Genomic DNA, 13,685 nt, shown 5'->3' with positions numbered 1-13,685 from the left:
ATGTAGGAAGAAAAGCTTCAGCAAAGTTTTTCAGCAAATTGGAAGAGAAAAAATCCTCTGTAATATTCTGTTTTAGAGCTTAGATATACCAAGATTTATGGGGACTGTCATTTGGCCACATAGTGTGAGTTCTTTTGAAACATTAGGCAGAAATATTCTGTAATTTGAAATAAAGGATGAAAAGTTAACATGTCATGCCATTTGTGCAGAGGGACAAATAAGATTATTTTTTACATTCCAAGTGTATACTATAAATTCAGTACCTCTAATCAAGATTTTTAGATCACAGAATTTAAAGGCATATTTTAAAATTTGTTATGCAATTTTATTTTATATCAAGATACTCCATAAAGTTATTACATAGATTTAAAACTTTAAATCTTAACATTTTATGTATGTTAGAAAACTTTGGTTGCAAGTAACAGAAAATCTGTTGGCTTATAAGTGTAAGGAATTGTTTTGGCTCAAGTAACTGAAGGGCCCAGACAGGCTCTGAAATCGGGCACAACTTGTCAGGGCTCGGGCTCTGGCCAGAAATAATAGAACTGTAGCAGTTTTAGACTTCATGTCTGCACATATCAACGTCCAGAGGGAGAGAGACATCGTTGCTTTTGGTGGCATTAATTTAATAATGAGGAGATATGTTGCCCCAAAGACCCAGCTTTTTAATTAAGCCTGTTATTCTGTTGGCTGAGCTCTGTTGGTATTTATTCTAATAGGTCATGTGCCCATTGCTGAACCCCTCCCTGTAATGAAGAAATGCCGTGCCATGCGTTCCCGATCAGTGAGGTCAGCATCCCCTGGACACATGGGCTGAGTAGGAGAGGAGTGATAGCTGAATGAATGCTGAGGTACCCTTAGGAAGAAGGAAATGGATCCTGAGTGAGGAGTCAGCCATGCTCACTGCAAGATAATTGGCAATAGTAATAGTTGGGACTCTGATTGCAGATAACAGAAAACCCAACCATTAATGTCTTAAGCAAAAGAGGTTGTTTATCAGCACCCCTTGTGGAAAAGGCCACAAGTAGGATAGCTGCAGGGATGACTGGATTCGGCACTCAGAGGTTATTTGTTAGCTGTCTGTCTTGGCCTCTCTCTCGCTCTGTTGGCCCCATTCTCAGACAGATTCTCCCCTTGCATCGCACAATGGCAAAATAGCTCCTCCTTTTATCCTCATGTTCCACGGCAAAGAGCAAGAATTACCTTACCAGAAGCTGCCACTAAAATCTTATTGTAGCTCATTGGCTCTCATAGGTCCATTCCTGACCAATTAGATTATTGTGGCCAAGGGAACATAGTGTGCTGGTTAGTAAAACAAAGATTACTCCAAAAGGTAGGGCTAGGGTGGGATTTGCTTTACGTAAACCTTAGGAGCAGAGAGTGGAGGAGGTGTGATTCCAAGGAAACTCGGACTGTTGGAAGATGTCTAATTCAGGCTTTAATGGGTTTGTTTGTTCACTTTTCATGAAGTAGTTACTACACTGAACACTAGATATTTCTATCTCTAGCAGAGAAAAGAAGGCGTGCCAATATGGATAAAAGGATAGAATCACTTGTATTTTATTTTCTAATTTGAAAAAATAGTGTCATAATTGTATAATCATTTTTACTTATAGCCAATTTATCTTTTTAATTTGTATACAACGTTTTGTTCCATTTAGACTTCAGCTCTGTATGGTTTGTGGTCACTTAACTTACAGTATACTTAAAGTTTTGTGAAGGTGCTTATATGAATACTTGCTCTTTTTTGTGTGTGTCCCATAGATGAAGAAATGTTTAAAACCCTTAAAGAAGAAGGAAATCAATGTGTAAAGGACAAAAACTATAAAGATGCCCTTAGTAAATACAGTGAATGCTTAAAAATTAACAACAAGGAATGTGCCATTTATACAAACAGGCAAGTTCTTTGTAACTTTCTATATTTCTTATGTTCATAGTTTTGATGAAAAAATTATAAATTAATTGCCAAAGTTTATTCCCATGATTCTGAGACTCTGTATAGCAAATTGTTTTAAGTGAGTATTTTTTAAAGAGGTGGGGCTATCGGAGAGATTGAAAACATGATGTGTCTCGGAGCTGGGAGGTCTGACGTGGGCTGCGTTAGGTTCCCGCGTGGCCATGGCTGCCCTGGCTGGTGCTGCTTTGATTCTCCGTGGTGTGTGGCCTCGCCGCGGCTCGTGAGGAGGCCTCAGCGCGGTCCTCCAGAGTGGGAGCAGGAATCAGCTGCCTTTCAAACTAGTGTCTTAAGGGCCCCTTTTCTCTTGAAGTGCTAAGGGAAGGGCCCGGCATCTTCTAATGTGTAGTAGGAATGGGCAGATTTTTCCAGAATGCTGCTCAGGTGCCATGTTTAACACATTATGGTAAAAAAGATAGTTAACCTAGAATATGGTGATTTGGGGATTTTTAGGGCACAGATAAGAGTCTGCAGTGACAAGGAAGAATAAGGTATGGTTCCTAAAGAATAGGGGCTCAGCATGGGTTCTCCTAGCCATTTCAGAAAAAACTTTTAATCTCTCACTGCTTTGTTTTTGTACATGTTTTCCTCTTTTGGCAACCTTTTTTGTGAAAGATTCTGTCACTGAACCCAACAGGTACTTTTCTACCCTTCTCCTGTTCAGCCTCGGTGGCCTTGGGCATCACTGGCCACTCAGTTTTTCCTGGAGACCACCTCTCCTCCTGGCTGCGGTGCAGACAAATCACTTGCCTGGCTCTCCCCTTCTGACTTTTCTTTTTTCTTTCCCTGGTGTTCTCGGGCTTCTAAAGGCATAGATCCCTTGTCTGCTCTAATGTTCTCTGGGCCATTTAATCCTCTCCCCAGCTCCATTTACCACCTTCCAATTATGTCCCCCAAATCTGTCTCTGAGCCCTGCACCTGAGCACCTCCCTCCCTTCTGCACTCACGGTGGGTTATCATCCCTGACCCACACCTCCCTCTCCAGTCTGTCAGCAGCTCAGATGTCCTACCTTCTAAATTCCTCTTGGGTGTGAGCCTTTCTGTCCACCCTCACCGTCAGCCCCTCCTCCGGCTGACACCGGCTCTCCCTGGACGTCTGCAGTGCCCTCCCAGGTATCCCCGCACAGTCATGTTCCCTCTGATTCTCCATGCTGCAGCTGGAGCGATCTTCTTAAAACATGGTGAACGGATCAGCCTCTGCTTAAAAACCCATCACTGGACTACCATTAACCTTGGGATAAAGCTCAGCCTCCTGACGGGACCTTTCTGATCTGGCCTCCCACTCTCCCAGCCTCATCACCACCATAGCGCTCTTTTCTTAGTCCGTCAAGAGCACCGTGTTCTCTGTCACTGTAGGACTTTGCACGTGCTGTGCCCTCCCCACATATTAAATCTCAGCCCAGTGCTTTCGCATTGGATAATTCTCACTTTGTACTCTGGGCTTCAACTTAAACGCCACTTCTTCTGGGACGTCTTCCCTGACTATTCCTCCCCTGGCTTCAGCTCCACCAAATGTGTTGAGAGTCTCAGCTCTGTGCTACCAGAGCATCCTCTACAGATTTTATTGTTTGCTTCTTTTGACTGTCTCTTCCCCTAGACTGCAGCCTCCTTGAGGGCCAGGACTGTTCTGATTGCGGTTGTATCCCCAGGGCCCTAATTTCACGTATTGCAAGAAAATTCCATAATTGGAGGAAAATGTTAGGTTTCAATTGCAGCAGCTGTGGTATAGAAACGGACTTATTTATCTATTTTCTGATTTCTGTTAGTTGTCCAAGTTTATAGATATGTTGTTTTTACTTCCATAATGCTGAGTTCCATTACATACCAGAGCCCTCTGTTACTTGAAGCTGGGCCAGTTTGAAGAGGCAAAGCAGGACTGTGACCAGGCGCTTCAGATAGATCTCGGGAATGTGAAAGCATGCTATAGACGAGCTCTTGCTTACAAAGGACTCAAGGTGAGGAAATCTTCATTTTAATATATAAATGTCAGCTCTGAACAGATCATGTGGTTTTCATGAACATAAATTGTGGGCTCAAGGAATGGCAGTGACATCATCCTGGGATTTAATCCCAGTTCTGTACTCAGCAGTCCCAAAACCTTGGAAGATGCCTCAGATTTCCCAGGACTATAATGTGGAGCTAGATAATTTCTAAGATTCCTTCCAGCTCAAAAACGATGATTTATTTTCTGATTTTCTAAGGAGTGTTGTTAGTTATAATAGGTCCACTTTAAAGGACAGGAAGGTTTGTTTGAATTACTGAAGGCCATCATCACCGCCACTGGATTCCTCTAGCAGGGGACTGGGGTTGTCTGTAGGGTGGGAGGGAGGTATCGGAACGGAGAATGTGTTCACCCCATGGACGTTGGTAGAGACATGGCAGAGGCTGGGAAGTTTGTTGTGATTTGGGCTGTAAACTGGCCGGTGGTCAGTGTGAGGCTATAGGATGGCATTCTTCTCTAAGAAAACCACACCATTATTTTCAAGGAAAGTATTGTATAATTACATTTTTCTTTATGATGATTCTTCTGTGTGGAAGACTTGAGTGAATGTTCACATTTGTAGAAAATAACATGACAAGGAAAAATCAGAACATACTGGGAAATGGCATTTCCTGAAATGGTATTTTTAAAGAATCAAGTTGATTAAGGTTTAATACAATGAAATTCACACATTGTCAGTGTACAGGTCATTGACTTTTTTTTTTCCTCTTTAAAGTTTTTTTAAACTGAGATATAATTGACATTTTATATCAGTATCAGATGTACAACATAGTGATTTGGTATTTGTATATACTGTGAAATGATCACAATATGTGTAGTTCACCACACAGTTACAAATTTTTTGTGTGTGACGAGAACTTTTAAGATTTATTCTCTTAGAGACTCTCCAGTATACAATACACGATTACTATCTCGAATCACCATGCTGTTTACATCTCCATGACTTATTTTATAACTGGAATTTTGTACCTTTTGAGGGTCTTCAACCTTTCCAACCCATCCTCCACACCCCAACTCCCACCTTGCCTCTGGAAACCACCATTCTGTTCTCTGTTTCTGTGAGTTCAGGTGGTGGGTTTTTTTTTGGTTTTTTTGGATTCCACACGTAAGTGAGATCATAAGGTAACTGTCGTGTCTCTGTATGACTAATTTTACTTAACATGATGCCTTCAAAGTCCATGATGTTGTCACAAATGGCAGAACTTCCTTCTTTTTTATGGCTGAATAATATTCCATTGTGTAGATATACCACATTTTTCTTTATCTCTTCATTCACTGATGGACAGTTTGGTTGCTATTGTAAATAACGCTGCAGTGAGCATGGGAGTATCTTTTCAAGTTAGTGTTTTCGTTTTCTTTGGATAAATACAGGTTTCTGTCTCAGGTGGCTGAGCAGTACAGTGTGATAAGGGAGGGTGTACAGCAGGAGGGAGAGATTTGAGGGAGGAGTGTTGACCTTATTGAGTTTGAGAGAGTTCTTGTAATTCCCTGCCCATCACTGACAGGGAAATATCTAAAAATATATTCCATAAAACCTAGGTTTTGTTGAGAGAGGGTGGTCATGTGTTTGTGTCCTGTATCAAATGAGTACGACCTGTGTGCACTGAGTGCTCAGGCTTTTCTAGGTCCTAGATCCCCTCAGGCTGCAGTGGAGCCACACCTCTACCCCTTACCAGCTGGGGCCATGCAGCTGCCCTCCCTTTCCTCCCCTCCCCCGCCCTTCTAAGTTTGTTATATAGCACACAGATGAACAGGCAAGTGAAGAGGTGTGTAGGGCGAGGTCCAGGAATGTCCTGAGCGCAGGAGCTTCTGTCCCCATGGAACTGGGGTGCGTCACCCTCCCAGCATGTGGATGCCCCCACTCACCAGCCCAGCAGCTCCACAGCTGCACTGTGTCCTGTATTCACAGTGTGTTCAGGGCCCAGGCGACCTGACCAGTCCCCTCCCCTTTCTTTTGTTAGCAACATACTCATTTGTAAACCTCATGTAAAGATTTCCTAGGTGGTGTGTGGCACCATGAATTAAAAGAGGCTTCTTGAAAATTTACTCAACTGTTTTTGAACTTGATGGATTTGGGTCCGTGAGGCACTCATGATCTGCATGACTCGTGAGTTTATATATAGCCAGACCCTTAGAACAGGTTCATCCCGTACTGGCTGCCTGACTCTTTGAACTTGTTTACTTGATTCAAAGTCAGAAGTTGTACCTAATGAAAGACCGGAATTTTATACTTCCTTGGAATGAATTCTAGAAATTGTATTACGATGCAGAAAGATAATCCCCATTTTTAGCAATGCTGTCCCGCTGGAGTATGAGGCTGGCATCTTTCCTGGTCTGATTTCTTATAACTTGATCTGTATACCCTGTAGTTTGAGTTATGTGCCAAGTGAATTTAATTTCAGGATCTTCAAAGGCTACCACTGCTTATAAAACGCATCAGAACTCACACCTGGGTCAGCTTCCTCTGTGTGACCGGTGAGGAAGTGGCACAGGGGCTCACAGGGAGCTGGGGTCCTGCCTGTGCTTTCTCAGATATTTTGTTTGTTTTCTAACTTGCTTTATTTTATTTTTTCTGTGTGCCGGGTTTGAAAAATATAGGGCTTTTCTTAATGTTCAGCTGTTCTTCATAAGAAAAGATAATTGAACATTTTGCTTTTACTTACAATTTATATGCCACTCACGTGCTAGGCTTTGGGAGCATAGAGGTGGTAAGACATAGTGCCTGCCTTAGGGAATTCACAGCCAACCGGGGATGCTATCAGGCCAAAAGTATCAAAAAGGGTAATATCGTCTAAAATAATTGCTGTTATTGGAGTTTAAGCACATTTATTGATAGTAAATGTTATCACAAACACATGTGATTATACTTTACCTTTTTTTTTTTTTTTGAGGCCTGATAAGGTCATTAGCAACTTTTAACGTCCTCCTTCTTGCTGGAGCCGCACTTTTCTCTCTGTGTGAGCTCTGCTCTGCCCCCCACTCTGCGTGGCTGGCTTCCCTTCAGGTCCTTTGTTCTCCGACACCCGTGTCAAAGGAGACTCCTTCCCCTCCTTAGCATCCGTCTCCATCCTTGCTTCTCTTAATTGCATAAATGACAGTGCACGCTTACTTTATTTATTCATTTGTTCACTTGTTTTCTTACTGTTTCCCCTCATAAGACGTAAGCTTCCACAAGGGCCGGGGCCCTGGCTGTCCTTTCCCCCATGGTGTCCTAGCCCCTGGCCCACGGAAGGGCCGGATCTGGTCTGATGCTGTGTTGACCCGGCCCCTCCTCTGCCACCGCCTCCCTGCTCCACGGCCATCCCCGCACCTCCTGCTGTCAGGCCCCCTCCACACTTGCCTGCCTCTGTTTAACATTTATCAAAGTGTATTTCTTGCTTTCTTAGGTTTCTTCCAACCAGACAGATTGGTCTTTAGGCACAGCGTTTCCTTGAATGGATGAAAAAATAGTCATGCCAACTCCTTGCTGGTGGCCTTCTATTTCCAAGGCTGCAGCTCACAAATCTCCATTTTCAGGCCTCTCACTTGAGCTCCACAACTGTCTTATCATTCACCTTCTGCTCATTGCTGCTTTCATCATCTCAAAGATTACCTTTCTATGCCTCAGTTTCCTTATCTTTAAATGGGGGCAGTAACAGTATTTATAGGGCTATTGTGGGACTAAAATAAGAATACTTGCAAAATGTTGAGACGGGTAAGAGTTAGCTATTATCACTCCCTCAGCTTGCCCCGCTGCCCCCCCCTTCTTGCCTTTCAGTATGATTCCGTGCCTGGAACACCTAGGATGAAAACACAGTGTCATTTGTCTTTTGTAGCAGGTTTTCCAACTGCGCTGTTGTGACAAAGTGCTATGTGGAGATTGTTGTTAATAGCGCTGATGTACTACAGTTTGTAAATAATTTACCTTTTTAAAAAATAAGTTAGAGCAGGTTTAAGGTTATCCCTTTTAAACACATCACTCTTGCTCTAGTATGTTGCTGGGTGGAGTGGGAAGGGCCGCGGCATTACAGCTCGTCCCCCAGGGGTGTCACGTAACCACCAGCTTATTTTACCTGGGCTTCAGCATCCAGTGCATGCTGTTATTATATGTCATGAGTACTTGAGAGGTGATACGTCATTGGAATTCCTGGCCTCCTCACAGAATCAATTTTGGCTTAATCAAAACATGGGTCTAGTCTGTAGTTCTAGAATGTGGCTTGTCACAGCAGACTGTGATTCTGTGGTGTCCGTCTCTGCCAGCAGATTCTGTGCAGTGTCTGGTTAAGCGTAGATCCCTTCTCCTTCCTCTCAACCTCTCCAGTGTATTGCCTGACTCTTTATGGAGGAATAAAGGTTGACTCTAGGCTGTTTGAGCAGTAGGCAACCAGAAGGGTGTTACAGAACAGGGCATCATGGTAACAGCTAACACTGGCCCAGCTCTTTCTAAGGCTAAGCCACTCCCACGTTATTTTATTAATGAGCTGACTACTCGGCACAACCTCGTGAAAACTAGAGTAGAATCTCTTCTCATCCTTACTTTCAAGATGAGAGAACTAAAGCTCAGAAAGCTGAAGTGGGATCTTGCTCAAGCTTTCATTACTAGTAGGTGCTGATGGGAGGCTGCGCTCTTTCATCTATTCAGCAGACCACAAATGCCGGTGTGTGCCAGGGACTATGAAAGCTGTGGTGGTACAGAACTTAACTTGCCTTCTAACCCCAGATTCCGTGCTCGCTCTTCTGTAGAGGATGGCCGCCGTGTTGTGGGCTACAATATTTTAGCCCAAGACTTATCTCGTAGGCCTAACTTTACTACTGCGGTACCAATGGAACCCACTACACACACTCTGTGTAGTCATCTCACCAATTTCACTCCCACCTGGGCTCATCTGTGCCCCTTCTCCTTTTATGTATGAAAATTATTTTCTCTGCCTTCCTGCTTTCAGAATTATCAGAAAAGTTTAAACGATCTCCATAAAGTTCTCCTACTAGACCCAAATATTATTGAGGCAAAAATGGAACTGGAAGAGGTAACCAGAATCCTGAATGTTCAGGATAATGCAGCATTATTCAACAAAGAAAAGGAGAGAAGGAAAATTGAGATTGAAGAGGTATGTATATTTGGCTATCTCTGAAAGTACTCTTTTGGAGATCCTATACTCATATGGGATTCTGAGGTCATATTCCTATGACTTTAAAAATTTTCATGTTTTTATTCTGATGATCAATGAAGACATTTTAACAAATGACAAGATTTTTCTTTTGTTGTGATAATTAGCCATTGCATTTCCCAGCTTGGGTCCAAGGACCCTTGGGTGTCTGCATTCTTCCTTTCTGTGCTCCCCTCCCCCGGTATCACCTGGCCTGTGGTTTTATTGCTTCCACTCCAGGTTGCCCTGCGAGCCTGTGGCCGCTGAGCTTTGCTTCCTGGTCGACCCAGAGAACCCTACAGGACTGATTCAATTTCAGTGGTCCTGCACGCCACACCCCATAGAGGGTTCGTGATTGATTTAGACCTTTTTTAGTAAACTTGTAAGACCGGCCTCATCAGGGGTCCTGGACTACCCTAGAATCAAACCTACCTTTGTGATTTCAGACAACTCGATGCGTTGTGCTGTATGTAGCCTTTTGTTTTGCCTTCAGTGAAGAATGTCAGCTCTTGGATTCCTGTGTATTCATGAATACTATATCAGCTACCTATCATCTTACATTTCTACTAAGAGTTAGAGGCTAATATGTGAAAGAAGCTAGGGAGTTTTTTCCCTCTAAGGAGGGGAGGAAAAAGCTGTTTTAAGAGAATTGAAAAATGTAAGTTGACTTCTCAATCAAATGTAACGAAACAAGTAAATGTAAAATTTATCATGAAGAAGAGATATAAAGTTGTTACAGGTCTTCTTCTATGCAGCAGCTTTTACTTGTGGAAAATTATAAAATTTCACTGTCATATTCTCAGTGTCAAAATTTTTTTTTAAACTTTAAAAATGAATGCTTTTATGAATGGATCCTTATTTATACTTTTAAAGTTCTCTTCCCTAAAAAAAAGTAGATTTTATGATTATTACAAGTTATATATTTTTCACTTAGAACTTGACTAAACTACAGTCCACTTGTGTTTTTCAGTTCCTTCCCGTTTTTTGGTTTTTTTTTTTTTTTTTTTTGCGGTACGTGGGCCTCTCACTGTTGTGGCCTCTCCCGTTGCAGAGCACAGGCTCTGGACGTGCAGGCTCAGCGGCCATGGCTCACAGGCCTAGCTGCTCCGTGGCATGTGGGATCCTCCCAGACCGGGGCACGAACCCGTGTCCCCTGCATTGGCAGGTGGAGTCTCAACCACTGCGCCACCAGGGAAGCCCCCTTCCCGTTTTAATGAAGGTAACTTGGGGTGTGTGCAGTGGCCGTTGTGTCACAGTGTAATTTGTCTCCCCCTGAAGGTGAATGAAGGCCAGAAAGAGGAGCCTGAAAGGACCTCGGAGGACGTCTCCACTGACTCCCATGCTTCTGAGATGGGGGACACAAGCAACGGGCCACGAGAATTCTATGAGAAACTACCAATCCCCAAGCCTAACAATGCCTACGAATTTGGCCAGGTTATAAACGCAGTCAGTACTAGGAAAGATAAAGAAGCCTGTGCACACCTGTTAGCCATCACTGAACCGAAAGACTTGCCAGTGTTGTTGAGCAACAAACTTGAAGGGGATACATTCCTGCTCCTCATCCAGTCTCTGAAAAATAATCTTGTTGATAAAGATCCTTCTTTGGTATATCAGCATCTTTTATATCTGAGTAAAGCAGAAAGGTTTAAAGTAAGTGTCAAACTATGTTATTCATGGAGATTGATTTTTTTTAGGGGTTTTATAACAACTTTAAAATGCCAGTTTGTATGCTAATATAATTTTTCTCCTTCTTTCAGATGATGTTGACACTGATTAGCAAGGGCCAAAAGGAGCAGATTAAACAGCTCTTTGATGACCTCTCAGACACACCAAACAAACATTTTACTTTAGAAGACGTGCAGGCCCTCAAAAGGCAGTATGAGCTTTAAACAAACATTTTACTTTAGAAGACGTGCAGGCCCTCAAAAGGCAGTATGAGCTTTAAATAAACATTATTGTTAGACTTCTTCCATGCATGCATGTGTTCCAGTAATGCTAATGAGATGGTATTGTAAAAGAGCTGCGTGGATAAAACCTGGCTTAGAAAAGATCCCTTGGTCTGGACTATAAACTATTTTACTTATTTTTATACATAGAACACATATATTCTACAATCTGCTTTTTATTAGTTGTAAATATTTTCTTATGTACCAGAGCTAACATCTTTATATTTAATAATAAGTATATCTGGAACTCGTTAAGATGCATTTTAATTTATATTATACATTTTCTTTTAATAACTTGTTAAAATTTTGAGTTAAATTACACTTCTTTGGGTATGAAGGAGTCCTGTTAAGTTTGATAGAAATGTATTTCTTTACAGTTCATTTTTAAAAGTGAAAATCATTAACAGTGATTATTACATCACTTTTATTTCCTGCTAAGATATATATAAATCCCATTTTATACTACTTGTGGATTACAGGCCTCTAAGATGAAATGTAACACTTAAGTCTAGAATATGAAATGATTATTAAATAAATTGTGATTATTAATTTACAGCTATAAGAGGAACTTATTTTTTTCTAATATGGAAGCATTGCCTAATAATTAAGAACAAAAACTGCCTGAAATTCTACTACTTTTTACTAGATTTTTAAAGGCAAGTTTCCCTTATGTGTTGCTTATACAAGCAATAACGAAACAACCACTATATAAAAGCAACTAAGCCTGCATTTCTATTTGAATTGTCACTCCCACACTTCCCCCAAACATTTTAAATGACTTCTCCCTCTTTTTTTCCCTCCTCCTTTAAGCATAATCATATTTATTCCCTTCGTGCAAAAGGGAAAGTGAAGAACTCTTTATATTGAGAGCTCCCTTGTTAACTGCGTCAGAGTAAAGGTGTTTCTTACGATAAAACCTTCAGGTCTCTATCAGTGTGCTGTCATTTATTCCTGTAGTCTTTGGTCAGGGTTCTTCTTCTGAAGCATTTTCTTGCTCTTTAGAAGAGCAGATGAAAGATGACTATCACATTCATTATTACCATATCCATTATTATCTAATATTTAATAATTAAAGAATATTTAAAGTATTTTGGGTAAATGGTTTCAAACTGTGCCATTTTTTTAAAAAAACTATTCTTTCCTAAGCTCATAAATGAAAATCTGCTGTGATGGGTATTTAACTCTAGTCTTCAAGCAAATGAACAAAACAGTCTTCTCCTTTTGAATGATACTAAGTTTCTGTGCAAGTACATGATGGAGTGTGTTAGTAACTTTACAGTAGAAACATAAAAAGGAAACGTTCTCTTTTGTTGACAGTTACATACCCAGTACTAGCTGCATGGGGCAGCCTCTCCTGTGGAGGAGGTGGGAAGCAGTGAGCAAGTGCTGGGCTGTCCCAACCGTTGGGGTCACACCTGGAGAAACTTGTTTCTCCCCAGCCGGAGTCCTGAGGGGGGACCTCCATGACTGAAGGAAGGGAAGAGAAAGTGAAGGAAGCAGATAAGAATATCAAGGGCATTAAAGGAGCACAGTTCCTGCAGACAGCTTCAGGACTTCAGCAGGAAGTCTGCCCACAAGCCTCTGGGAGTACCCTACTTAGGGATCTCCCTGCTGGGTCCGTGGGCATCCCCAACACCCCAAGTGCTAAACCCACACTTCCTGCCATTCTGTGGCCAGATCCGTCTGCATGCTCCTGAGTGCTGCAGCAGTGAGAGCAGGCGCAGTAGTTGGAGTATTCTCAGAAGGATGGACCAGAGTCTGTGGGTAAGGGAGAAATTGCAACTGGAGCTATAACACTACCTTCTGGAAGACAAAAGAGAGGTTTCCAGCAGCCGGTCTGGTGAGTTCTAAGAATCAGGAGAAACATAAAAGGTTAAGAATTCTGCCACAAGGCAGAACAAGAAGAGTGGAGCAGGGCTACCCATTCAGAAACCGAGGAAGCCCCTCATATAGCAACACCAATGATTAGTATCCCAACTGAAGGCAACCAGTAAAGATTTAAGGAGGTGCCTGCTACTTCAAATGCCAAAAGAGCAACACAAAAATACAAGGAACATGAAAAATCAAGAAAATATGTCACCTCCAAAAGATACCAATAATTCTCCAACAATTGAGCTCAAAGCAACAGAATACTCCGGTGTAGCTGATAAAGAGTTCAGAATAGCTGTTCTGAAGAAACTCTTCTGAAGAAGCTGTTCTGAAGTGAGCTACAAGAAAACTCAGAAAGACAGCTTAATGACAATAGGAAGGAAAATACGTGAACAAAATTAACACTTTACCAAAAAAATCACAAAAAAGAACTAAACAAATTCTAGTGAATGAGATGAAGAATGCACTGGAGAGCCTCTGCAGTAGCGCAGAGCAGATGGAAGACAGAATAAATGATTTAGGGGATGAGAATTTTGAAATAAATCAGAATAAAAAAGAGCAAAGAAAGCATGCATGCTCTATGGGACTTGAGACAGAGAGCAAATATCAATACTAGAAGAATTGGGGATCCAGAGGGAGAAGGGGACAGAAAGTTTACTTAAAGAAATAATAGCTGAAAACTTCCCAAATCTGGGGAGACGTGGACATCCAAATTCACAAAGCTAATAGATCACCCTGTTATCTAAATGTGAAAATACCTTCTCCAAGACACGTTATAATGAAACTAC

The 13,685-nt window shown here is 41.8% G+C and overlaps 1 protein-coding gene across 1 annotated transcript in view; it reads left to right on the top strand.

The window, feature by feature from the left end:
• SPAG1 (sperm associated antigen 1) overlaps window positions 1–11,128 on the top strand; it is a 93,840-nt gene extending 82,712 nt beyond the window's left edge. The window contains exons 17-21 of the mRNA XM_024756572.1: window positions 1,765–1,897; window positions 3,783–3,909; window positions 8,879–9,043; window positions 10,361–10,732; window positions 10,840–11,128. Of these exons, the coding sequence (XP_024612340.1) occupies window positions 1,765–1,897; window positions 3,783–3,909; window positions 8,879–9,043; window positions 10,361–10,732; window positions 10,840–10,971 (929 nt within the window). The 3' untranslated portion in view covers window positions 10,972–11,128. The remainder of the gene's footprint in view (window positions 1–1,764; window positions 1,898–3,782; window positions 3,910–8,878; window positions 9,044–10,360; window positions 10,733–10,839) is intronic.
• The last annotated feature ends 2,557 nt before the right edge of the window (window positions 11,129–13,685 follow it).

This window comes from Neophocaena asiaeorientalis, unplaced genomic scaffold (assembly GCF_003031525.2).
Source record: "Neophocaena asiaeorientalis asiaeorientalis breed wild unplaced genomic scaffold, Neophocaena_asiaeorientalis_V1.1 scaffold29, whole genome shotgun sequence".
Lineage (NCBI taxonomy): Eukaryota > Metazoa > Chordata > Mammalia > Artiodactyla > Phocoenidae > Neophocaena > Neophocaena asiaeorientalis.
This window is presented reverse-complemented; position numbering and strand designations above follow the sequence as displayed.